The 26,042-nt window shown below is 44.0% G+C and overlaps 10 protein-coding genes across 10 annotated transcripts; 6 read left to right on the top strand and 4 right to left on the bottom strand.

Moving 5' to 3' along the window:
- Positions 1–41: 41 nt before the first annotated feature.
- F4817DRAFT_313898 (ABC1 family protein) lies at positions 42–2,230 on the bottom strand (the record flags this gene model as incomplete). Its single annotated transcript, XM_049300321.1, has 3 exons — positions 42–86; positions 144–1,622; positions 1,688–2,230. The coding sequence occupies 3 exons, from the start codon at positions 2,228–2,230 to the stop codon at positions 42–44; spliced, it is 2,067 nt and encodes a 688-aa protein (XP_049161081.1).
- Positions 2,231–2,620: 390 nt separating this feature from the next.
- F4817DRAFT_331427 (cytochrome c/c1 heme-lyase) lies at positions 2,621–4,787 on the top strand. Its single transcript, XM_049302504.1, has 3 exons — positions 2,621–3,347; positions 3,410–4,059; positions 4,112–4,787. The coding sequence occupies exons 1-3, from the start codon at positions 3,249–3,251 to the stop codon at positions 4,371–4,373; spliced, it is 1,011 nt and encodes a 336-aa protein (XP_049161080.1). The 5' UTR covers positions 2,621–3,248; the 3' UTR covers positions 4,374–4,787.
- Positions 4,788–4,809: 22 nt separating this feature from the next.
- F4817DRAFT_331426 (uncharacterized protein) lies at positions 4,810–5,640 on the top strand. The gene is made up of 2 exons (XM_049302503.1): positions 4,810–5,245; positions 5,330–5,640. The coding sequence occupies exon 2, from the start codon at positions 5,385–5,387 to the stop codon at positions 5,595–5,597; it is 213 nt and encodes a 70-aa protein (XP_049161079.1). The 5' UTR covers positions 4,810–5,245; positions 5,330–5,384; the 3' UTR covers positions 5,598–5,640.
- Positions 5,641–6,686: 1,046 nt separating this feature from the next.
- F4817DRAFT_331419 (Metallo-dependent hydrolase) lies at positions 6,687–9,279 on the top strand. The gene is made up of 4 exons (XM_049302502.1): positions 6,687–7,882; positions 7,936–7,988; positions 8,066–8,756; positions 8,844–9,279. The coding sequence occupies exons 1-4, from the start codon at positions 7,230–7,232 to the stop codon at positions 8,914–8,916; spliced, it is 1,470 nt and encodes a 489-aa protein (XP_049161078.1). The 5' UTR covers positions 6,687–7,229; the 3' UTR covers positions 8,917–9,279.
- Positions 9,280–11,352: 2,073 nt separating this feature from the next.
- On the top strand, positions 11,353–12,612 carry F4817DRAFT_313895 (uncharacterized protein; the record flags this gene model as incomplete). The annotated part of the gene is made up of 3 exons (XM_049300320.1): positions 11,353–11,428; positions 11,488–12,150; positions 12,212–12,612. The coding sequence occupies 3 exons, from the start codon at positions 11,353–11,355 to the stop codon at positions 12,610–12,612; spliced, it is 1,140 nt and encodes a 379-aa protein (XP_049161077.1).
- Positions 12,613–13,712: 1,100 nt separating this feature from the next.
- F4817DRAFT_331415 (uncharacterized protein) lies at positions 13,713–15,480 on the bottom strand. Its single transcript, XM_049302501.1, has 4 exons — positions 15,218–15,480; positions 14,656–15,134; positions 14,402–14,601; positions 13,713–14,340 (listed from the first exon to the last, which is right to left on the bottom strand). Exons 2-4 carry the CDS (start codon positions 14,865–14,867, stop codon positions 14,087–14,089), a joined length of 666 nt encoding a protein of 221 aa, XP_049161076.1. The 5' UTR covers positions 14,868–15,134; positions 15,218–15,480; the 3' UTR covers positions 13,713–14,086.
- A 572-nt stretch (positions 15,481–16,052) lies between these two features.
- On the bottom strand, positions 16,053–16,910 carry F4817DRAFT_34304 (uncharacterized protein). Its single transcript, XM_049303980.1, has 2 exons — positions 16,524–16,910; positions 16,053–16,471 (listed from the first exon to the last, which is right to left on the bottom strand). The coding sequence occupies exons 1-2, from the start codon at positions 16,646–16,648 to the stop codon at positions 16,321–16,323; spliced, it is 276 nt and encodes a 91-aa protein (XP_049161075.1). The 5' UTR covers positions 16,649–16,910; the 3' UTR covers positions 16,053–16,320.
- Positions 16,911–17,640: 730 nt separating this feature from the next.
- F4817DRAFT_363678 (kinase-like domain-containing protein) lies at positions 17,641–19,230 on the top strand (the record flags this gene model as incomplete). Its single annotated transcript, XM_049306665.1, has 6 exons — positions 17,641–17,871; positions 17,948–18,140; positions 18,264–18,289; positions 18,357–18,456; positions 18,522–18,664; positions 18,726–19,230. The coding sequence occupies 6 exons, from the start codon at positions 17,641–17,643 to the stop codon at positions 19,074–19,076; spliced, it is 1,044 nt and encodes a 347-aa protein (XP_049161074.1). The 3' UTR covers positions 19,077–19,230.
- Positions 19,231–20,890: 1,660 nt separating this feature from the next.
- F4817DRAFT_331410 (uncharacterized protein) lies at positions 20,891–22,003 on the top strand. Its single transcript, XM_049302500.1, has 3 exons — positions 20,891–21,296; positions 21,356–21,541; positions 21,640–22,003. Exons 1-3 carry the CDS (start codon positions 21,059–21,061, stop codon positions 21,870–21,872), a joined length of 657 nt encoding a protein of 218 aa, XP_049161073.1. The 5' UTR covers positions 20,891–21,058; the 3' UTR covers positions 21,873–22,003.
- F4817DRAFT_331408 (uncharacterized protein) lies at positions 22,004–25,850 on the bottom strand. The gene is made up of 2 exons (XM_049302499.1): positions 25,584–25,850; positions 22,004–25,529 (listed from the first exon to the last, which is right to left on the bottom strand). The coding sequence occupies exons 1-2, from the start codon at positions 25,727–25,729 to the stop codon at positions 22,049–22,051; spliced, it is 3,627 nt and encodes a 1,208-aa protein (XP_049161072.1). The 5' UTR covers positions 25,730–25,850; the 3' UTR covers positions 22,004–22,048.
- Between the last annotated feature and the right edge of the window lie 192 nt (positions 25,851–26,042).

Genomic DNA, 26,042 nt, shown 5'->3' with positions numbered 1-26,042 from the left:
ATATATGCAGCTCTATGTCTACCCGTAACCTTGTATATGTATTAAATATTTGGTGATAACAAATCGTATTTGACACATCTCTCGACCTGCGCAAGGGTATTTAGTATCAATTTTATAGTGAAGAGAGAAATTATTGGACTCACGTCTTCGATGCTAGCTTGCATAAACCTTCTGGCCTCCAGTCCTGCCCAGACGAAGAACATCGAGAAATCGCCGCCCTTTATCATATCGGCTCCGCCTTGCGTACCCAGCTGTCTAAGGATCGGTAACGAACTGCTCAGTAAATCCACGTTGGGATCGAGACTACGACCGATACCTTCGAGGAGTAGGATACTAATTACAACGTTTACGAAATCGCCTTCTAACCTTACATGGTGCTGCCTAACCATGTCTAGGACCTGTTGCAGTATGTCCCCAATTTTGACGCTGCCCAAAGCGAGAGTCGAGCTCTTGACGTTTAGGACGAGGTGTTGCATCTTCAGGGCGAAGACTTCCTTGTCAATAACCGCATCAGGCTGACGGCAACGTTCACACATTAAGTGGCCAGCTTTATATCCGTCAAACTCGGCAACGGCGCGGAAGAGGTCCAAGAAGTTGCGTCGATTCGTGGCATTGAGCTCAGTCACGAGCCCAGTATCAATGAATATAAGCTGTGGTCTAAAACCTTCCTCGTCGATCTTCTTCAGCTCCGCTTCCCACGCTGCAAAATCTCTTCGTTTGCGGTATGGGCGAAGTCGCGCCAGGACTTGCTCGGTCACATCAGTGTGCTCTTGAGGACGAGGCGTTTGACCGTCACCCGACTGGCGCAAACTAAGCCTAGGTGTATCCGCTTGATAGAAGCGAACCATAATATTGCCGGGATGTAAGTCAGCATGCACAAAGTTATCGATTAACAGCATTCGCAGGAAAGCGTCAAGCCCCTCCTGTGAGATATCCCGTTGAAAGACTCCCCCGCCGTTCTCTAGGAAATCTGCCAGAGGCATTCCCTGTGCGAACTCTTCAATTAGAACCTCTCGCGTGGTAAACTCCAGGTACGGGAATGGGAACCAGGCCGTCGTTCGGTCTTTAAAGTTCTTTCGAAACTTGGCAAGATTGGCAGCTTCTATACGTAAGTCAAGCTGTAGCTTCATCATCTCTCCGAATTGCGTAACTTCGTCAGGCAGAGATAACCACTCGATCGTTGGTATAATATTAAGGACAGAAGCGAAAAAGCCCATAATGCGAAGGTCACGCCGAACGGTTCGTTCGACTCGCGGGTGCAATACTTTAACAGCAACGTAAGAAGAGGGGACGCGCTTTGGCACACTCTTCAAAACTGTATCGACTTTACGTCGAACTTGTCGCCGAAGATTGCCGCGAGTCTCTAAAACGTCGACGTCCCCTGGCGCGGCAAGATCTGACTTCAATTTTGCTCTATACACCTGCGCAATGGCTCCAACACCAAGAGGGGATTGCTCAAATTCTTCAAAAATCTCCTCAAATCTCCTCCCATCGAATGCCTTTTCCACTATCCGCATCGTCGCTTCCAGGGAGTGCGCGGGAGCATTAGAATGTAGTTTAGCCATAATATTACACATTTCTGTCGGAAAGATGTCAGTTCTCGAAGCTGCCCATTGGCCAAGCTGTATTGCCCCTATGTTAGCTCGGATATTACGATATCATCATCATCACCACAGCATTGACAAACCTTGATAAATGCTGGCCCAGCCGCCTCCATGGCCTTGACTAAGAAGCTATACCACCATAACGTACCAGACCGCTCATCATCGCGGTGCGCCTGGCGACTCCCAACCCATATAGATGGTACCGCTAATATGACTGGGATGAATATGAAGACTAATTCGATGAATCTCAGACCAGTACAGAGGGGTTCCCAGAAATAGGAGTCCAGATATATGACTAATGTATGACCTAAGCGGTAGATTCCTCTCTCGTTATCGTGGACTGTCTTTCTTAACTCCTCTCGCGACGCTTCGAGCATGCGACCCTCGGTTGTCTTTTCCGCCTCTCCATTATCGTCTTCGGATAACTTGACAAAAACAGCGGTTCCAAGAGTAGCATTTAATGTCGCTTTAAGTACTCTGCTGCTAAACTGTACGTTCCTCCAGGGAGGAGGACGTTGTATTCTGGCTCGGAATGTCGAATGCCATCGTGCAATGCTCACAGGAGTCTTCGGAGCTTGGAGGGCTCGACGAGCGCAAAACCGGCTAAATAAAATGACCGGTCGCATATCTAAGGAAGCATGTGTTTATAAAGGGGGGTAGGAATTGATTGGCATGATAGGCAATCCCATAGAGTATTAACCAGTTTAGCGGTATTGCTTACTGAATGAGAGAACTTCGTATCATTGACGCATGTGAAATGGGTAGCGTCGTATAGAATCGCCGTGGTTCGGGAAAGCTACTGCAAACAATGGGTTCGGGTTTAACGGGTGTGACGTAGTAGATCTATTTGGATTCGAGCCAAGTCCTGGTAAAACTCCGGCAATGAATTTAAGGCTTCTAAGCACATGTACCAAGTAGGTGGGTATTACGGTATTTCCCGCCACTGACTCAGCCTTATACAATATACATACCATACCGGCAAAGTATGGTTTTGAGATATCATATTTTGGGGGTGGAATGATTTTTGTATAAGTTATCCTTGCCTATACAGGAATGGTTTTTCTGATTGGGCCAATATATTATTGTAATATTAAAAAAATGAAAGTGTGGGTAATAAGGTTTAACAACGGACCAATCGTCAACAGCACTAGTGGACTGGCCACCCACTAGAGCCGTTAGCTCAATCAAAACACTCCCGCATTAGCGGGGATGTTGTGGTGGGGCTAGGAGCCTGGGGTTCGAGTCCCAGGCATCCTAGCTTTTTTTATTTTTAACCTTTTTTGAGGTCACGTGTAAAAATCCCACTTATTCTGGCCAATCAGAGCTTTTAAATTCCGGGAATCATTCTTTTACAAGGAATGATTCCTGTTAAAAAAATGATTATTTCGTAAAATATCGTATTAGCCATAACAAAGGTTAGAATGAGAAATATGATTCCTGAAACCCATACACTGCCGCTACGGTAGAGACCGACGCGGCAAATAAAAAAAAGTTATCGAAGTTGAAGGCGATAAGCCCCTCAGCGACAAGCCATTTGAATTCTACATTCAATTCCTATTTCATACGATTTCACACACCTCAAAATATCGTTGAATTTTCCTTTTTACCTTCATATTCTTTTATTCCTAAACTTTAATTATCACCATGGGTTGGTTTTGGGCAGACGGTCCTCAGATCAATGCCCAATCACAACCTTTGTCGCATCGCTCTTTTGGATCCCAAGATGGAGGGCGTATACCCCCTGTAAGCCATATTTAAGCCCCTAAACGCCGTATATGCATTCTAATTATCCTCGACGTATATAGCCAGGTTGTCCTATGCATAAACACCAGAAGTCAGCCGATGCATTGACTTCTCTCCCAGCTGCCTGCCCAGTGAAGCATACCCCCGATGCAACTAAACCTCCCTCGGCATGTCCTGTGCCCCATGAGTCTAGAGGTGACTGGAAAGAAGAGCGCGATTCACAATCGACATTCTCGAAACTAAACCCTCTAAATTACATGTTTCGCGACCTTTCGCAAGCACCGGCTCCGGACCAAACACAAGCTCTCCCCACCTCTCGAGAACCTTCTACTATTCCCAGAGGCGATGGCGACGGTAATTGGGAATACCCATCTCCTCAGCAGATGTATAATGCTCTCCTTCGCAAGGGTTACACAGACACAGATGTTACTGCGGTAGAGAGCATGGTGAGTGTGCACAATTTCTTGAACGAGGGAGCATGGGCCGAAATCATGGATTGGGAAAAGCGATTCGCGGGAGGTCTATATAAGGGATGGCGTTTGTGCAGCCATGGCGAACAGAACTTCGAGAATATGGCGAAAAAATACGGATATGAGAAGGAAGTGGAGAATTTGAGCCCGAGTCTTGTTAGGTTCCAAGGGCGACCGAAGGACATGACGCCAAAGGCTACTATGTTCCAAGTCATGGGCTGGCTCTACCCCGCGGCATTTGGGTAAGATTCTAGTATTTCTGTTGATGCAGCTTCAAACTAACCCACCTCATAGTACTGAGCCGCCCTTCGATCGACACGACTGGTACGTATCCCGAGATACGGACGGCCAACGGAAAGAAGTTCGTTACATTATTGACTACTACTCTGGACCACCTGAGCCTACGGGCGAGCCAGTATTCTTCCTTGATGTTCGGCCTGCCATGACACCAAGCGGAGCAGCTGAGAGGGCATTAAGATGGGGATGCGACGTATGGTGGAAGGCTATAGGAGGTGACATCCGTGAGGAAGAAAAATTGAGGAAGATGAAAGGGTAAAGCGGCTATATATGTGACGACTACGACTATAATTGATGTCGATTAGACACGGAGTTTTGGGTTACCTTTCGGGATGTAATATAAGGGAAGGCTCAACGATTCTTACGGCACCTGGCGACGCATCATGATTACTCAAATTCACGAAGTATTTGTTTTCCTCTGTATCATAGTGTACAGCCTCTACCATCCCCTCTTCAGCTAAAGAGTAGGAGTAATAGACTACGTGTCTAAATGATAGACAAACTCCATCAAATGACCCATATGCTTACCTGGTATCTTTAGTTGATATAGCATGAAGCCTGCAATTTTAGAATGACATAGCAGACGTTAACGCCGTGTGCACGTCTCCCTCCGGTAATGCCTTTATGTCGTAAAATGCCGCCGGAGGATACTAATAAACCGGGTAAATTGTCGCTGCATATTAACTCTTTGGGCACTACAACAAAGTCTCATCTATGCCTCTGATTCTAGATATATGCTAGACTTGCTAAATTTTTTAATAATAGGCAGTTACTATAAATGTCATTCCAATCCCTTGGCTTGTCAATTCCCCGCAGATTCGCTTCCGCGCATCCATCGATTCCCGTGGCATATTCAGATCCTACCAAGATTCTTCAACGTGTCCAGTTCCGAAATGTGGTAACAATTCGCGGGAGCTCACGCATATTTAAGCATCGTGTCTGAACCATTGGCTCTTTTCGTGTGTTACATGCACAATATTACCCCATGCGCTCTCCTATACTCCTACTCTCTTCCGAACGTAACCGGATTTTCCAAGTTGCAGTCTGTCGTACAGAATTCTAGTTCCTCCGCCCGGGTACTGGTTTTCGCGATAGAGAACTCACTTCCTTGATTAGACGTAGAGCTGCAATGTAAGTATCTATATACCTTCACTTCCAGCAAACTTGGATTTATATGGCAAGGTCTTCTGTGTACCTGTGATATTAACCAACTAGATCAAATTGGCACTATCTCATATCTAACGAGCCGAATACATAACACTATCTCCCAATGCTACAGCTGACATACCGCCACCTACTCAAGTGGAACGTTCAGAGCTGGTTGGGAAACTACAAGGTGACAACTCTAGACGAGCTCTGGATAGGACTCTTGGCGTTCGAAACTCTCTTGATCACAGGCGTTCTTGGCTTACGGGTCTTGGAAGCAACAGGGTGGACGAAACATAAGTCGAGGTGGACTAGGTCCAATAGTATAAATTCCTAAATAACTATTATATAATATTGAAAATTAGCATTTACTACCTGAAGTTTTCCGTTAGAAATTTCTAACAAGTTGATCATATTTATCAGAAACAGGAGGCAACCCCCCGGGGCTGCACAATAGCCCGAGTTTACATAACAACCCTTACATAATCACCTGGCTATACTATAGCCCCGAAGTTATCCCGGCCACACCTTCCTAGGCCCCAGGTTCGATTCCTCAACCTCGCACCTTTCTTTTTTCCATCAACGCATTGCTTAACAGGCAAAGTCAGCGGCGCTTCGCGCCGCTGCCTTTGCCTCCATCGAAAGCGAAAGCGAAAGCGTAAGCGAAAGTCTATCCCTTTTGTTTTTGGTGGCCTGTCGCCAGGTCACGTGGCTACATGCGGCTACATATGTGGTCACGTGGTGTTGTTATCTTATCTTTCCAAGGCCCATATAATATAATGATGCACCCAATCAAAGCCATTTTAGCCTTTCGCGCTGGTTTTCGGCTAAAATGCCAAGCCATGCTCCACATATACAAGTCGTGCACCCAATCAAATCGCTTAAAAAGTGATGCACGTGCCAGATATTGCCCATTAAGTTACTTTTTTATTTAGGCCATGGAAAAAATTCGACACAATAACCCCTCGTAAACTCGTAAACTTAAACATTATAATTTTATAATATTTTAATTAACAATTTAACAAGTTAATAAATACCACGATTTATAAATGTAATAGTTAACCGTTTAGTAAATTTTAAACCGTTATCGTTGTATCATCCTTTTTGCCGTGCTCGTGTAACCCATAAAAGTACTTGGTTTTATATAACATTTTTAAGTATACCAGAAAAATGAATAGCGCAATTTCCTAATGTTTTTCCGAGGAAAAGTAACTTTTATTAATAAACATTCAAGTAATATAACAGAAATAAAAAGCTTGTTAATATAAGTTAAAGTCATATTTTAATGGAGTATATCATTATTTAAGTCTTTCATTTATGTCTAATATTACATGTAAATAATCTTGTAAATTACCTAAGGTAGCGGGGTCATGAGTTACCCCACTTAGCCCGTAAATACGTACATATATCCTATCTTTAAGTGTAACTAACCACCTAATATAAGTGCTATTCTTTAGCCTTTTCACATACACATGTCGTCTTAAATTAAGACTCTTAATGACTACGAAGGTAGTTATTTCACGATATCTCCCTTCATCGTAGCGTGTGGTTGTACAACGCCGGGTAAAGAATCCTATTCGTGTCTCGGTCAAACAGCTGGAGCCGAAGCGATCTAGATCTATTCCATGTGGGGAAATCCTTTTGAAGAGCGAGAGACGCGAGAGGCGGTCGTAGACATGTGCTTCCAATCAACGTAGCAATAGAGAATTGAGCCGAGAGCTAGGTTGGCTAGCAGGTAATCCTGACGGAGTCAACTTAGTCATCGGCTCGCGATCAAGCGCGACATTGTAATCCTGTATCAGGTACTCAATCCAAGTATCGCGACCCAGGCTATCTTCAATATAAACCTCCTTTCTATGCACAGACCGTTTCCTGGAAACGTCACTGGTTCTTCTGATCTTAATAAATATCCTTATTTCCATTACCAAAAGAAGAATATTGTCTTTCATTGAGGTCTATCATTGACATCATGTCCACAGCTCCCTCGGGCTCAGTTCTACTCTCCCGTGGAACTATCATAGCATTTAACGAAGAGACTGAGGCTATCGAGGTAGTTCGGAATGGTTCCCTGCTAATTAGCGGAGACCGCATTGCAGGAATTTACGACACTGCTCGTCCGGACAATCTACCTTCGGATATAGAAATCGTTGATTGTACGGATAAGATCATTTCTCCTGGCTTCGTCGATACGCACCGACATGGCTGGCAAACGGCTATGAAGACCTTGTCCCCCAACACCACTCTACCAGATTATTTAGGCCGCTATGCCGGGCATGCGCCCGCACTTATCTACTCAGCTGAAGATGTGTACATCGGACAACTCGCAGGGTTGCTCGAGGCTCTCAACGCTGGTGTAACAACCACGCTTGATCATGCTCACAATACTTGGTGTAAAGAGCGAACGAATGCTGGTCTTCAAGCATCCGTCGACAGCGGCGCTAGGGTGTACTGGTGCCATGCATTCTCTCATCACGATTCTTACTCGCTTACGGACCAAATCGCCAATTTCAAAGAGTTAGCTAAGTCTAATTCGGCGTCTAGTCTAACCACCGTAGGCGCCGCATATGATCTTTGGACGATATCTTCGCCGAATGACGTTGAAGCTGTGATTTCTGTCATCAAGTATGCGAGGATACCATTAGTTAAGACATTGCTATATCACTAATGAAACATAGAGAGTTGAAAATTCCGGTGTTGACAACCCACCATTTGGGGGGTCCGTGGTCGGGTACGTTTCTCAGTCGGAGGAAAATGCGTGACTTAGACAAAATTCCACAAGGACTTGCTAATGATTATGGAATTCAGTTGATAACTCACCAGAACTTCTTCACCGTCTCGGAATTTTAGACACTGAGACGGCGGTCGTCTTCTCCCATTCTATGGCCATTACGCCGACAGGTGCCAGCCTGCTTCGATCGACTAACCAGTTCATCTCAATAACGCCCGAGTCGGAGATGCACTATGGCCATTCTCACCCGAATGCGCATCTGATACAGGAGCAAGGCTCGCTTGGCGTGGACACGTTCTTCACTTTCTCAACAGATCTAATGACCCAGGCGCGAATTTGGCTCCAGCGCACTCGCTCTAGGGTCTACGACCAAGTCCTCGCGGATTGGAAGATCCCTAAAAATAACCCAATGTCCGTCAACCAAGCCTTTCTGATGGCCACCCGACAGGGTGGACTCGCGCTCAGACGCCCTGACTTAGGCGTAATTCGTGTTGGCGCAAAGGCGGATTTGGTCGTCTTCAATGGCCGGTCGCCTGGAATGCTAGGATGGCTTGATCCTGTTGCGGCTGTGATTTTGCATGCAAACGTTGGAGATATCGACCACGTAATAGTGGACGGCAAATTTCAGAAACGAGACGGAAAGTTGACTTACGACAACTATGACGCGGTCGTTGACCGTTTCCTCGCAAGTGTAGAAAGGTTACAGAAGGCCGCCGTCGAAAGGCCCGCGCCTGTTCTCGAGGGCCGTTTTTGGGGTGGTTGCGAATAGTAAGTGCCATTGAGAAATTTTGAACTCGAGAAGATTCTCGAACTTCCGAACTTTTGGAGAGCAGTTGCTAATATTCGTCCTCGTAGTGGCCATGCTACGGAAGTAAATATTTCCCGAGGGTCTGGGACAGGTTACGGAAAACAGTTTATCGAGAAGTAAGGGTCTTTATATCGGGAGTATGGCGTGTGTTAGGTGTTTAAGGAACTCAACTCCGGAGTAGGTATATTATTTAAGGCATGTATAAGTACTCCTATTGGATTGCGCGACTTGGTGTTGGGGATACTAGCAATTTTATGTGCCCTACCAAAGTTAATGTATTCAGAAGACATATGGAAAGCTTGCTAGTTTCCATTCGAGCAATAACTTGAATTTGGTATTCTCTCCTCGACTGGCTTATCAGGGTAGAGATGACTCGAGATCTTGTGAGCAATATTTCTACCTAATTTGAAGTAATACCCCTAGAGCAAGTACTGTACTTCGTAAATTGGAAGTGTTTTCTTTTTTGGATCTAGAATAATACCCTAAAGAAAAATCTCATGATTATGACAAAATGCTCTATATTCTGATACATATAGGCCGGGTTTGAACAGCCTCTTAACATTTTATTATACCTAACTAGCGTTAATCTATCCTTACGTTTATTTAACTTTCATATAGCTACGACTCTCCCCTTTGATCAAAACTTGTAGACTTGACTCAGTTCCTGGTTTCCTTGCCCTAAAACCTGGAATAAGCGGGTATTGATGTAACCGTATCTCCATCTCCATGCATGTTTCCCCATCTGAGCGCAACGTGCAAACAGGGTTGAACCCCTGGGTTGGTTCCCATAGGTCGTTTGAGTGCCAGGCGCATGTGATTATTGATTGCCTACTTGATGGGTGGCACGTTTTTTCAAATGCAGGTGCTGCATACTATGTAAATTACGTTTTGTGTTTGGAATTTAATTGATAACTAGATATAATTCCAAAGAAGTCGCAACAAGAAGAGATTAAAGCGTCTTGCGACATTTCCGGTTGAGAAATCATAAGCAAGTAAGGGGGCTTCCATGCAGCTCTTCGGCGGTCAGAGCTTGTTACGATGCCAAGATAAAGCCCCATGGAAGAGTCGTATCCTTGGTATTTTGTTGTACGGTACCTAAAAAGTAGATTAAACTGATGAGGTTTCAATATTGATCTATGTGCCATGTAATGGAACTGTAAGTCCTTTCTTTCACCACTTGCTATCTACAGACTACCTTTTAGGGGTACCGAGAATTGATTAATGGTCGAACATGTCGGTTTCCATATGCTGGAAGCATAAGAACCGCACCAATCAACATAGTTAACAAGAATAAAGTATAGTTACGATGTAACTACCTAGTTAGCTATTTAAACTTTAGAAGTTAACCAAGCGATATATAAATACGAGGATGTAGTGTTGTTCTACTCCAGGACTTCACGCAAATCCGCGACAAGGGCCAAAACCCATAATCATCGGCCACTAAACTCCTAAGGTCAAGACCCCGTAAATCGTAGCCTTACGTAAAACCGGGTAGGTAGCGCCTTTTCAAAGATACGCAAATCCATATAGATGCCCGCAATTTCATCACGAAACACATATACGAAAGCTTGTCGAGGCCACGTGCCGCTTACCCAGGATCTCGGGGTCTAGGATGTTTGCAGAAATTATCACACGCTAATATCGTGTGGATTCACGTAGTAAAAAGGTAGGTACCTGTTATTACATATCAATCTCAGGAGCGCGTGCCGTCTGGTGTTACCGACGTAGTGGGCGTATCCGCTCACCACGCTACGTTAGACTGGGCTATCAAAAGGAGCATTTTTAAACGGTGGCTTTGCCTCTGGTTAGGGACGTTTATTTTATAATGAAATATGGTCTGGCCAGAATTGGATTCTACCGTGTACATTCATTACCAAGGTAGGTAGGAATTCGATTGACTTGTGTCCAAGATGGCCCAATCGGGATCAGGCCTTTTTGGCTTAGTCGACTAGGATATCGGAGTCTAAGCGTAGAACAGACATCTATCCGCTGGTCCTAGACTCTATTCGGCAAGGGGTTCGCCGGGTACTTTAATTACTACCCACTCCGTCTTACATATGGAGAGCATTTAGGTTGGCCATCAGCCGATTGTTCGAACGATAGAAGCAGACGGACATGATCATTGCAAACCTGAAAAATTGTGTAAACACACTCCGAGTTCTAGACAACAAGCCAAATGTGGATTGCGAGATAGAGAAGAGTTTGATGTGAAATTAACGTTGGAAAAGGGGTCCCCGGCTGCGAATCAGTCGAGTTCCATTCACTTGGGATCGCACAAAGCTGCCAATGCCGGTATTGTGGGCCGATCACCTACAGATATTATCATAAATCGTCATAATCCTTTACAATACCACGTTTTCGCTTATTGGTATCGATATTCATTTCTATTAAGTTCATTGTTATAGTGGTACGCTGTGCGAAACCGCTGGTTTACCGAGTGTATGGCGACGCATTGCTCCGTCGTTTCAACTTGCGATAGAGTCATTCCTGACTACTAAGTCGCCATTGATAAGCTACGGCAATCAGAAGACCTACTTAGGTTTCGCATCTATCAACATGATTGAGCTTGGGCGAGATGACTACGATGTCTTCGCCAACCAAGTCCTATGGTCTCTCTTTGCAATCACAACAAGTACGTTAAACACCTTCCACTTTACCAGCGCTCAATTCTTACTGCCTTTCCATATACAGTCATAGTCGGACTGAGAATCGTATGCCGTTTGCGTTTCGGGACGTATCAGCGGGCGGGGCTGGGCTTGGACGACTACATCACCGTATTCTGTCTCGCCCTCAGTCTTGTCGTGTGCATTCTTGTCACAATAGCAACAGATTTCGGCCTCGGGAAGCATGCATACGATTTAAGCCACTACGAAAAAACGAACGCGCTTAAATATAATGCTATCATCAATGCGGTTTTAATATGGCAGTTTTCGCTACCGAAGTTTGCTATCATCGCTATTCTAAAGCGAATTCTTAATTACGGCACAAAGACGGCTGTTTTATTTTGGACGCTTGGAATCACCTCTCAAGCATGCGTCTTAGCTGTGTCGATCTGGTGGTTCAGGCAGTGCGAGCCTATCGAGTTTGGATGGGATAAAACTATTGTCGGCGGAACTTGCGCAGATATCAGAGTCATGTCAAGCCTCGCATATTTCGCGTCGGCCTATTCCGCTTTCCTAGATATATTCTTCGCATTCTATCCGATCCCTTTCGTTATGCGCTTGAACATGCCACTTCGAAGCCGCCTCGCTGTCGCCGGAGCTCTAAGCTTAAGCTCCCTCGCATTCGTTGTGTCAGTTATCAAGCTATCTGCCCTTGGGCAAGCCTTTGCTATATCTGCAACAGATCCCACCTGTGAGTAGTTGGCCCGTCCATTTATAATCCCCAAAAGCAAAGGCTAATCAGACTCATTTAGATCCTGTGCCTTACCTTGATATCTTGGGAGTGTCGGAAGGGTATATCCTAATAATTTGCTCCTCGCTCCCAACTCTCGGACCCCTCTTCAGGGCGGCCAAGGGGAGAATATCGAGTCGTGGCGCGAGTACTAATAAGTCTGGAGCGAACATTGGCTCTAGCCTACATAGCTTAAACAAGAGTTTCGGTCGTTCGAAAAATCAAAGATCTTCAGACGAGATTGAACGGTCGATTGGGGGGAACTCATCTAGTGTTGATGAAATACCACTGGTAACATCACCTATGCAGCTATCATCCAGTGGGATTAAAAAGACCGTAGATATATCACTGACTACGGAAGAGATTAAACCCAAGTTAAAGACTCGCTCAAGTGGGGATAGAATATCTCATTTTGATAAATAATATATTAAGAGCACAATTACATGTTCCATCCTTATTCATATAATAACGCTCCGAAGGCGTTTGACGGAAGCCATGGTTCATTATAACTTGATCTCTACATATAAGTACCTTTATACTACTTATATTTCGTCTGATAACTGGTTGGCTTTTTACATTATATCATACAAACAGTGATGTGTTTGTATTTAATAATCTAAATCATTAAACTATAGTTTTTATAATTACACCTTCTCGTTTTCTTTTCTAGGAACTCATTCTCACTGCTATGCTTTTAATGTTAATCTCGGCTCGAACAAGATTGTATTCTAGCAGATGCTAAGAAAATACCCTCATCCTCTATTGTCTCTTGGCTGGTGGGCCATTATTTGAACACCTGCTTAGTCGCTGTCATTTTTCTTGTTTGAAAAGCTTGTTAGAACGGGGCATAGTTTGACGCGAGATGAATATTCGGTTTAGCGCGAGGAGACTGTTGTATCATGAGCTGTGCTACGATGCGCTAGCTTTCTAGGCCCTCTACCCTAGGTTAAATTTCTTCTCGCTAACCCCATAGCCGCTTGTAATCATACATGGAAAAAAGCCTACCTCGGATGCCAGATATAGATCTCACAGGCCACGAACCACGTGGCAATAATTAAGGCTTAATTATCTGATAGGTAATCCGTGCCAAAATCTTAGATGCAAGCGAGGAGTGGAGACAATACGAATGGCAGGTACTCATGTAGCTAACCTCGGACCTGTCGTACTTTCGTGAAAAGACGTCCATGAGGAATTTTGGGCAGCCTTGGTGCCAGATATGTTGGCATTAAACAGTCTCAAGGGAATCAAAGATTTATAATTTACCATAGTATAGTAACAACGTAAACAATACCTGGGTACTTGGTCGGCAAGGCGACGAAATAACTCGGGTGCATAGACTAATATTGTAAATTATAAGAGCGTTAAAGTAGACATATTTTATCTTCTAGTTAAGATATAACTATCTCACAACAAGTTTGTCTTGCTGCTCAACTTAAAGGCCAATTTCACCCCTAAACGAAAATGACGGCGACGGACCGAAAAAGGGAAAGTTACCTAAAGATAGTAATTTCAATGTTTTTCACGGCGGACGTTTAAGACTGCTTCCGGTTCGCCAACACTAAAGTTCTAGCAATTATCTAGCTACCTCGACCCCACATCCTGCCATTGAATATGTAATCCAAATAAGGCTTAAGTTCGAGCCCCTTAAATGTGAAAAGAACTGAGTGGGGATTCCATTAGCTATTATCAATGAAAACCGGTGCTCGCTCATGACATATATCGAAATCCTCGTAAATATCACCTATCGTTATATCCAGAAGAGGCCACAAGGTTTTTATTTCGGACCATAAGTCTATAGGAGCAGCGTTTAGCATATTGACAGGTTCGCACACGGCGCTAAGTGTAACGTTTTGGGGATAGATTCTTTGAGTTAAGCGGTTTATGCTTCAAGGATTTCTTAGAAGGAACCCGCCATTCTGCAATCTCTGAAACGATCGTATTTAGCGGAAGCTTCCTGTAATCGCTTCATGTTTCCCATGCCATAGCTACTGAGTACCTTTTGCGAAAACTCAGCATCATTCATGAACTTGAAGTCCAGATATAGGCCTTGCTCCTTAGCAAGCCTTGAGACCTCATCAGTAAATTCTTCCAGCTCATGGGATACTGCCGTATCGTCAGACTCCTCAGACCATTCGGCGACCAACGACCACCCTGCGTCAGTTCGTTAGCCAGTGAGTCTAATAGGTGTCTAATGATGAGAAGTGAGACTCACATGTCTGAGGAACCTTTTGGAGTCCTAAGGAATTGCCACCTTGGTCTTCTCCAATTTGCACAGCGGTTGTAGGTGTAGGTTGGATATTATACCATAGATTGCTAGTCTTTGTGTACCTCCTTGCTGAGTCTAGCCAAAGATTATGGACCTGTATATAGAAGTCACAGGAGACTTTTGTAGTAGTTGTCGCCGTAAGTCGCCTATTGAAACTTAGAATTAAGCAACTTCTAGTAGTGGCTGAATAGTGTACACACCTAGTAGAGGGACCTAAAATTCCGATAGCTTCGACCAAAGACTTAATAGTACCTTTAGTCGTTGGCACCAGAACTTGCATGATACTTTTTAAGTTAAGGAAAGTCTCAATAGCCTTTGGTTGTTCTGCCGCTGAGTCGGCATAATAAATTCCAATTGCAATGAATGTTGCATTCACACTGGCAAACATGCCTAGCTTCGGGTCCGTTTCCATTGCCTCTTGGGCCTCAGAAGTAGCATGGAGTACCTCTTCGAATCCCGAAGGATGTTACATGAGGACGTTGTATTGGAGATATATAGCAGGGTATGTCTGTATATCGAATCTTGTCACAATACCTATTATTTCATATTAGCACCTACCTAAGGTAGGTAGTCAGAGATAGGGTGTGAAGGATTGTAATTTAATACCAAAGTTAGAACCACCACCCTTCAAAGCCCGGTACAGATCCGTATTCTCACGAGCATTGGCATTGATAACAGTCTAATCGGCCAGCACGACATAATTACAAGGAACCTAGTTAGAATGCGATATAGTAAGATCGTGCGAATACCTTAGGTACGAACCTCGAAGTCTTTCACACTATCAGCCTGCCAGCCCATGGAGATTGGGAAAAGCTGGCATTCCGCCCCCAAGAAGATAACCTGATATTCCAACGTCACTTTGGCGCCCGCCTATTGCCGAAAGTCCTTTTTCCTCCAAAAAGGTATATAACATTACCCCATGTGTTTCCAGCACCGGCCTGCAAGATCCCATCACTGTCTATTTCTAGTATGTTAAGATCCCGCAAATCGATTAAGACTCCATTTACGGTGCACCATTAGTGCGCAACCGACAAAACAAAAAAACGGATGAAAATTCGTCCGATTGGCTGGCGTAAGCGCTATAATTATAGCGCACTTACCCATTAAGCACCCTATAAATACAGGGCATTACAGTGGTGCATACGCTATAATTATAAGGCTTGTAAATCGAGGATTTTAATTGGCTGACATTTAACTTCAACATCAACCAATTAAATTAAAAGATTCCATTGTCAATTTAATCTTCAATTGCTTTATACATACAACACACAACACACAACACATTCAAATAACTTTACAAAAACAACAATTCAGACATTATAATTGGTATCATTTTATAGCCTTAATTGATGCGAAAATAATGGACCAAATTGCATGTTTATGCGATATGTATTGAGTATTATATTGCTATTAAAGTATCTGAAGTCTGGTTGGAATGACTTTATCGAGGTGCTTTTAAAGGGTATCACGTGCTTGCCTTTCCAGACAAGCGCTATTTGATTCTACTTTAACACAACAGCCAAAAGGCCGATTCAAATGCAACTTAAATCATTATTTTCGCATCAATTACGGCTATAAAATGATACCAATTATAATGTCTGAATTGTTGTTTTTGTAAAGTTATCTGAATGTGTAATGTATAAGGCAATTGAAAATTGGATTGACAATTGAATCCTTTAATAACCTCGGAGACTTTTTTCAAGCACTATAATTCTAGCGAATGCACCACTGTAATGCCCTGTATTTATAGGGAGCTTTAGCGTATGTAGGTGCTGTAATTATAGTGCGAGTGCCAAGTCGGACGAATTTTCATCCGCTTTTTTGTTTTGTCGGTTGCGCACTAATATGCCACCGTACTCCATTATCTATGCTGCTGAAACTAGGGTTGAATTGTGGCCACCGGAACGGATCGCAAACTTAGCATCGGCGTTCTTCACAATTTTGATGACTTCCGCAACGTCTTTGCTGTTCTGAGGTCGGACAAAGCAAGCCGCAGGAAGCCAGCAATTCTGACACCTGCATTTATTCGGTTAGTTTAGACAATGGTAAGTAAGTCGTATTACTTTACCATGGTTGACATTTCTGAGACTGGTATCGAGTATGGGATGGAAATGTCACGCGCCTGGGAAAGGCGGAGTCTAAAAGTCTGCAAGCCGTCTTTGCGGCCGTGGCTATGTCTGATTCGGATGCCATTCTGACGAGTTTTATGGCATACGGCGGGGGTTAATTAGTGGAAGGATGACTCTTGAGAACTTCAAGTGGGATATCTATCAGACTTAGGGATAGTTTCCAATACCACTACTTCTAATCCATGAGGAAATATTAAAAGGATAAGGGGCGAGACTGAGCGTAGATTCACAAAGATTAGGGCGAGGATATCATTGGTAAACATACAGACATTCAAGTACACCGACAATTACTTGAACGAGTGGATGGGGGGCTTCAATTATACGACAGTAGGCATTCTGCATCATGTAAGACAATATTTAGGTATTTAGTAACAGGGATTGAATCGACCTGCATCTTTGGCGCTTATTTCGTAGATCGGCACAATACTATCATAAATACGAGTCATTCTATCTTCGAATAATTTGAATAATGCAACCTCAAGGGTCCATCCCAGGCACTTGAATAATATATGTGTTGAGTCGTATCAAAGTCAATGATGTATATCAACGTAAAGGGAATGAATATAACAGTAGCAAAGTAGCCCGTTAGCCTTAAGACACTTTGATAGGATGTACCTTAGGTACTTTGGTAGTGAAGAATTTCGAAACGTAGATTATGATGAGCACATTGTTATAGGACTTAAATGCAAACATGATCGTCAGATACGCATATCAATTAAATATATAAGAGTATATTGATTGAAGTGGAAAGTTCCCAATTCTCAGTCCTTGGAAGGCTATACGTCTCAGAAAAGTGGACCAATGCTTTGAAACTAGCGACCCCCTGAAGAATGCATTGGGTTAAATGAAAGCAACTTCTCATGTAAAGAAAGGTCTTTGATCTGGACGCAATAGGGTTAGTCTTAACTTATTAGTAATAGCGAGAATAATGCAAATAATAGTGTTGTAAACTCGATAAAATATTAAACGACTATCGTTTTAAAGGTCACGGCTGATGGTAACACCCGAATCGACAACAATACGATTTTTCCTACTTACTATTTATAAATATAAAGAATGCTTCCTTGGGATAGTGCCAGGCAAGATATCGACGATCTTACAAAGTACTTTTCCTACGACGAAAGATTCGATTTCATAGGTTTCATCGCCCACGGAAGTTATGGCTCTGCGAGTCGCGTCCGATACCAGAACCCGGCCACGGGAGTCTGGAACGACTTTGTGGTGAAGAGGGCGTTTCAATCAGAGGCTGCGGAGGAGGCTATGAGAAAGGAAAGGGAGTACCTTAGGGTATGAGAAATTCGAAGAAATTTTAAGTGCGTAGACGGAATAACTATTAATAGGCTGACCTTTATGGAACACACAGAGACTTCGCGGTGCTTTACATATTGTCCAGATCCTGGAGGTTGAAAATAATCCTCTAGACGAAAACGCCGTCCAGGGAGAGTGGATTACAATGGAATGGCTGCCTGGTGGCTCAATGGCGGATTTTATCGTTAAGGCGAGAAAGAAAGTAGATCGGTTGCCGAATCGGTTGCTTTGGAGGTTCTTCTTATGCCGTAAGTTATTAGGTTGATAATTTTTACCCGGCTATCCCATCACTTGAGTACCTAGTTTCCTACACTATGCAGAGGATTCTGGGAGCTTAAGCGTATTTGTTAAGCTAATAAATAGATATACAGTCATAAGAGCTTGTATAGCAATGGCGGTAGGTAGCATTTTAATCCATGCTACGTTCATATCTATAGTTGGTGCTAATCCTGTATTGGTCATAGGACCCTCCAAACCGTAGTGATGGTAAGGTAGAGAGAGAGAGAGTATTAGGCGAACTTCCAGAAGAGGGTGTATCGCATAGTGACCTCCATAACGGGAACGGTATGCGAGTTACCCAACCATTCACGAGTATTCGATATAAGAGATATTGAGCTAACATTAATAAGTTGTTCTTGGAGAGCCCCCTGAGGATTTCGAGCATACGATTACGCCAATTTTGAAGGTCATTGACTTCGGTAATGCTGGAGAGTGGGCCTGGATCGAGTTCACGGGCACAACTACACATAGCAATCTCTGGGACGTAGGCAAGGTGTGTACTCTACTTAGGATATTCATTTAGAATACAGATCACAGACTGACGATTGTGGCAGCTCATGGTTAGTTTGATTACTTTGGATGAACGCCCTTATATCGTAAACGTGGGTTTGGGCGAGGTTACACTACCCGAGCGCGGGATAATATTGACAACAGATGCCGAAAAAATCCTCCCGCTCGAGGAGCCCGGCGCGCCGTACCCTCTCCTCGACCCGCTGTTAGGGAGGCTCATCTGCTGGTGTCTAGCGACTGAGCCTTCAGACCGTCCTAGCCTATGGGACATAGGTAACCAAGTAGGATTTGCTGTAGGCAGTAAGCTGGCGGCGGCTTACCCTAATCGACCAGAGGAAGATAATGACTATATATCTCAGCTCTGGCGGAGAATCGTCTTCGAAGCAGACACTTAGGCTTTAAGAAACGAGTTTATTTTCATCATTGTATTTTATTTATTAGACCCACGTCATATTAAATATTGCGTGATTAGGGCGATGGAAAGTTACATCTGTTGGAATAATTTGACATTATATAGTATCCCCCATAGGTTGGTAATGGGTTAAGTACATATGGAAAGAAATAAGCCAGGTAGTTTCGCTTTAATTACTAGCATATAATACGAAGTCAGAATATAAGTGCCCTTTACATCTATGTAGTAAACTCAAAGCAGCATTAATCAAGATTTTGGTATCTAATGTTGCCTCGACCATAATCGTACATATGAGCAGCAAATATTAATAACTCCTCAATCAGAGTAAAGAAATGTATCTCCGTAAACTGCATCCGGAAATGGTTCATGACAAATAATAAAGAAAGGAGGTAGACTTTTTCTCCATGGCGTATAATATGCGACAGAATTTTAGGTGTTAAACGCCACAAAAGAAAGATAACGGAAAGGGGCGCCAGCACTGGCACTGCACTATCACTCTTCTAATGCTACCAGAACAGATATACTTGTGAAAATAATTAACCATAATAGAGCAGCTTAAGAGAAGAGAATGGCCTAGAGCCTGTTATGTACATATTGGGTCTGAGATCAGCCAAGACTTAAAAGTCCCAAAACGAGCATGTGATTCTGCTTCGTGGTTTAAATTAGGTACTTATTACGCCGTTTGTATGTAGACACACTACAGCTTTAAGCCTTGTATATCTTATTGTCCCTATCTAAACATAATGCTTGCTTGTGACTAACAGTTGGTTTCATTGCCCATAGTATGGCATCCGTTTTCATACAACAAAAGCAAAATTCCAAGCGCTACCTTACGTAAGTTAGGCATATACCTAATTGGGCAACTTGTGTTGGCGCTGATTGGTTCCCCGCATGTGTTTGGTCACGTAAAGGGCCAGGCCAAAAGTCTTGTATATGTCCAGATTTTTAGCACCGTGTTTTATACATCTTTTGACTTACTGATACTGTATGAGCCATACGCTAGACTGAAGGTTGGATAGCGGCCCGTCAACTAAATCTAGGTCGCTTACCACCTGTGCATCTGCTATATTTACAGCGATATCAGCCATTGTAGCTTAATATGACCGTGCAATCTCTTTTCTATTCGCACGTGGCTTTGTCAAGCTCGGATGTGCAAGACTTTTGTCCCGGACCTAATGTTCGTAGTCAAGTATATATAGTAGTTCTATGACGCACCTTTTTTAAGGTATACACCTACTGAAAACAAAAACTTGACAATCTTAGTCATCGGGAGCGGTCCTGTAAGATCCTACACTGCTGCGGCTCTAGCTCGTGAAGGGTTAATTAAACGTTGTAGTACTAGAGGCCGAACCGTTCCCTACGTAGGCGACTACTCCTTTAAAGACCAGCGGATAGTGTTAGTTCATCCCCTTGAATAATAGTACTTACTCCGTAGGTATTGTACGGAATCAAGAGATTGCCATAGTAAAGAAACAAGAATCAGGCTCGGCTGATATCGGAATTTATTCCTGTCGAAGGACAATATCTTGATCAATAGTTTCAGCACTGTATAAAATGCAAATCTATAACCTACCAATATATATGTCTCCTTACCTATTAAGGCGCGATGTTCAAGATGATTACAGGATTAGACAATGTTTATGGCTAACAGACGGGTTATGGGAGATTTAGCTTGGATAGTGGTATCGAATGCCGATAAAATGGGTATATGCATTTACGTAAGCATGCTTATGCAATTCCCCGCCGTAAGTCTAACCTGATGTCCAGGCCAATGTCCCCGCTCTTGGTTGTTCGGGAGGTACATAAGGGAAAGTACCTTCTTCCCGACAGGTAAGCTTACCGATATTATTTCTCTCCAACCTTATATTCTCTTCAGCTTACTATATGATTTCCAACAACGTCAGACTATCCCCCTCATAGTTCAAACTTAATATATATATAATTCTCAATTTTCGGAGAGAAAACATGGCTTCGACAGATCGCCCCACTACCGCCGTTGTGGAGCGGCCCTCGGTATCCGACATTCCGGGGCTGATTACCATCTGGTGGGACGCGTTCGGCTCCGAACACATGCAGCGCATCTTCCCGCAGACGCCCGATGGCAGGCTCTGGCTCCAGCGCGCTTTCAAGCAGTTCCTTGGGCCCGCCCCGGGACCCGATGAGCTGAAGACCGAGTGTCTGATCGTGCGCAGTCCGGATACCGGTACGTACTCGGCGCCGTTCTTTGCTGAAGCGTTCTCTACTAAAGCGTTCCTTTTAAAGGTATCCCTGCTGCGATAGCTATATATCGCATCGTACCAGAGGGTTGCGACGCAGCGAAGCAGTCATGGCGTGCGAGGTGGCCCGCTGTTGACGACTTACCGGATTTCAGCGATGCCGCCGTGGATGATTTCTTTAGCCGCATGGAGAAGGCGCATGCTCACGTTCTGGGCGACCGTGGTCATGTCTGTAAGTACCTTATATGCTTTTAAATGTCTTCCGAATCCCACTTAGACCCTAAATGATCCAAATTGAGGCGATTGAGCTAAATATGATATAAATTGTAGTCTTGGAAGTGCTTGCTACGATGGAGGCATTTCAGAAAAGGGGTTATGGCACCGCGCTAGTCAAGTGGGGAACTGATTTAGCTGATCAGTTAGGAGTCGAGTGCTACTTAGATGCCAGTCCTGCCGGAAAGCCACTCTACGAAGCAAACGGTTATGTAGAGCAAGATGTGTCTACTATCTTAGAGAAGCAGTCGGCGGTTTCAATGTTACGCCCAAAGAAACTTCAAGGCTGATAGGTACCTAGGTACCTATGAAAGCACCTAATTCGACACTCGATAGGCATGGTTGATATTGAAATTAGTTTGCATTAGAGAGAGTATCATCAAAACAACCCCGACATAATAAGAATATTTATAAAATCCCTCTTCTAATAGACCCAAGCCATAGTAGGAATAGAAAACAGAGTGAACTAAATATCATTGATACTCAACCCGGCCTTTTCGGCGATCAGATTCCGGCATGCGATATGTTCATTTCTCTCGGCGAGCTTCATCGCTCTACGGCAGTACTTCTCCTCGAAGCCAGTCTCGCAGCCCTCGGGTAGGAACGTGTTCTCCTTAACTATCCAGAGATATTCAATCATGTGCAAGCGCCCATATTCCGCAGCCCCTTCAATAGGCCATCGTCCATTTACCTTTGATGATGGTGGTGTATGCAGAAGCGCACCGTGACTTAATAGTTCAGCCGCTACATTGCAATTTCCACTGATTGCAGCAAATTGAAGAGCTGTGCCGCCGCTACGTGTTAACGGGGGAGCATTCACGTCCACCTCATGCTCAAGAAGCAGCTTCACGATAGCTAAGTCACCGACCTCCGCAGCTTTTTGCAACGGCGTTTGCTGTACTGTAATACCTGTGACGGCATGAACATCTGCACCTCGGTCTATCAATATTCGCACAAGCTCTTCGCTTCTTTTGCCGATAGCTTGTAATAATGCGGTTTCAGAAATCCGTGTTCCCCCAATCGTGGTTACTGCAGTGTTTAAAGCGTTTGGATTACAGCCGGCCTCTAGAAGCTTATTTATGATGACAAACGCGAAATCAGGGTTCTGATTTATAATTTGAATAGCCGTAATTAGCGGTGTTTCCTTTGTTATGCTAACAGCTTCCAAATCAAATATTTTCGATGCAAAGAGAATATCCAGGCATTCAAAGTTGAAACGAGCGTCGCGGCCATTATTGAAAATTGCCCTACTCAGTGGGAGAGGTATTGAACAAGGTGTAACATTGTTTTGCACTTGACGTAAGAGCAATCGGAGTATAGCAGTTTGGCCCATATAGGTCGCAAACGCCAGGTAGGGTATGGGTATCTCAACTGTTCCATAAGATAGCATAAATTGTACTAATCGAATATTGCCGGTTTTGATCGCGTAATCGAAGCATGCATCCACGCCTGAACAGTTACGTTTCAGTGAAGATAAAAGAGTCTTTAACATATCATACTGTCCGGCCTCATACACGTCGGAAATAAGACTCGGCAGTGGTTCATCGTTGCTCGCAAAAGGCACTTCAGAAAGCATATCCGCCATAGATTTCATGACCTCATTAAATATAGATATGGCACCAGATTCGTAAATTACCCGAAAGGTGGTAATATCGATTCCCGATGTTCCAATGTCTGCATTTAATATAGTATGTGCGAGTTGAAAATTCCTTCGCTTGATAGCTGCATTCAATGGCAGGCCATAGTACCTTTTCCCATTGATTTCTATCTGGATTTTATTGTTGACACTAGCTCCCGCGTCTAGGAAGATGAGGGCGATATCATCAAACCCGTTTTCTATTGCTATGACAAGTGCGATTGTCAAAGTATTCGGGTTTATAGAGTCGAACTGGTCTAGAAGTCTTTTTATATAGTCAATGTTTCGAATTTCCACAGCTGCGGCCATGACGTCCTCAAGACTGGCCACGGATAGTGCACCTACTGTTTCAAGGCGATTCACTAGTGCTGTATCGTTTGATAAGAGAGCCTCAGCTAAAGGAGACAGAAGAGAATCGTCGTCATCGCTTTCGTGGTCAGACTCGTCGTCGCTTTCGTAAGAATCATATTCCCAGAGATTAGATTTAAGTGGACGTCCCAAATCTTCTATATGCTCCATGAAGAGGGCTACTAGATCACTCCGGTGTGATCTAATCGAGACGCTAAAGGCTGCGAGTAGGTATTTAGGACGGCAGAGCGGGAGTAGGAATTCAGTAAGCTCATAGTGACCATTATAAGCGCCTTTGAACAAAGCACCTCCTAGATTTGCATGGTCGCCGTAAAAACAGCTACACCCCGTTTTCTCGCAGTTGTCATGGATAAGGCGTACAGCATCTACTGCCTCGCTGTCTTCCATTGTCTCTGCTATACCCCGCAAAATCCCATGTCCCATCATTATTGAGTGCTCAGGAGGTGTGAATGAAGTGAGCGACAACCGAATTGCATCTACGGTCCAAGTATTAAAATATCTGTCGTCCCAGGATGATTCAATAATTGCATTAGGCCAACGGTTTCGTATCAATAGGCAAAATTGTACCCATTCTGCGTCAAAAGTTCGCAGACCTCTAGTGTAGATTTGTATTAGATTATTCTGGTTTGCTTGAGTAAGGTCTTCTTCCGTCTCCAGCAGGATTTCCATACCGGCCAAATTGCGCAGTTCCGCCACACGCTCAATTGCTATATAATGAGATCCGTGCTTGGTAGATATAACCTGATTCGCGCTAACTAAGCGTGTGCGTAGGACCATACGGAGAACATCATTTTCGCTCTCCTCTATTGCGGCTTCGAAAAGGGATTCCGCAAGCGCTCTTGTGACGTGGTCGTATCTAGCCTCCGGAAATGGGGTTAGCATTGTAGTGGTTTTCTCGGAATGTGCGAATAGCTTCAGTATCGATCCCATAGGAATATTCCTTATACCCAATAGCTTATTCGCAATCGCAAAGACAAGTCCTTGAAATAAACTTTTATCGTTAAGAGTTTCACTAATAGCGCTTGTCACGAACATCTCATTTTCCCGTTGTTTTGGAAGCAAACTCTCTGGTACCAATGCTTTGAGTTTTTGAAGATAGTAACTAGAATGGGAGAATTCCTGGCGTCTTGACCCGGAAACGTCCATATACGCTTGCACATCCCCCAATGGCCTTACGACTTCGTTCTGGATCGTAGGGAAGTGGCTTTTCCATGATGCGAGCTGCTTGCTAATTTTACCGAGAGACAGAATTTTGAGCCATTCGTAAGGGTCCCTCAAAGAGCGTTCGAATTGCAATGGCTGTGAGAAGCTGATATTAGAGCTCTCCCGCATGAAAGAGGGTTGTGCCGTGAAGTTTCCTGGGGTTAATGTGACCGAGGGCCAATTTATCGGGCTAGGATTATTCATTAAGAACTCAACGAAACCACCCTGTCCGCAGTCGTCAATGTTGGCTGGCATTATGGGAGCCCCGGTAGGCGCACAGAAATGCATGTTGTCAGTTAGGCTGTCATGTGATCTGACCATCGGGTTCTCCACGATATCGCAAGGTTCGTCTATCAGCATCGGATCCTGAGGGGTGTGAATGTTATCGAAGCTTGAATGAGGCGAGGACAGTATTGGATCGACACCATCACCTCCATCACCTCCCAGGAATTGAGACCAAGTGCCGTCTTGGTTTCGGATTTCAATAGAGAAGTCATAGGTCTCATTATTGAAGGAATCATCCATTTGAGAATTGTCTTCGATTCTCATAGGTTTGCTTTTACAATTCCGCCTGGCACGACGGATTGTTTTTTCATCAACTACCCTGCCTGATAGAATGACTCGGCTTATGGTACCCGGATGCAAACTGTCTAACGTGCAGAAAATGCGGCGCCATTCTGAGGCCTTCAAATTTCTTCGAACCTTCCAGGCTCTAAATTGTGCCTCGTACTGCGAAACCCTTTAAATTAATAGATTAGCAGATGAGGATATAAAAGAGGATGGGTCTGCTTACGTCGCTTCGAATCCATGTTCGGTCCTCATTATATCAACGATGTCCTTCAAAAAGCGACGATCGTCCAAATACAGTTTCAGAACATCATCCTTATGAAGGTCCCAAGTAGTATCCGGAATCTTCTCTGTTCGAATTATTGAAGACATTGGAAGAATGATTGTTTGAATGCATAGAAATCAAGACAGAATTCGCGAATAAGCCACGATTTTGTTGAGGAGAGTTGGGTATAAATAGATGAAGAAGTAATGAAATTGGAGAGCTTTCAAGGCTTCCCAGGATATGTCACCCAGAGAGTTTCGGAAGGGCAGTTTTGACGTATAATATGCAATGTGGGCACATGACAGAACCTGCATAAGAGAAACTGCTCACCGAAATCCGATTGCCAGAGCCTGAGCATCGGATTCGGCGATTCCTACGTAGGCAATAGGTACCCTACGACGCCACAGCCACGTAGGTAGG

The sequence above is a fragment of the Daldinia loculata genome (genome assembly GCF_022478755.1).
Source record: "Daldinia loculata strain CBS 113971 unplaced genomic scaffold F4817scaffold_12, whole genome shotgun sequence".
NCBI lineage: Eukaryota > Fungi > Ascomycota > Sordariomycetes > Xylariales > Hypoxylaceae > Daldinia > Daldinia loculata.
Note: the sequence above shows the minus strand (reverse complement) of the source record. Positions and strands in the feature narration are given on the sequence as shown.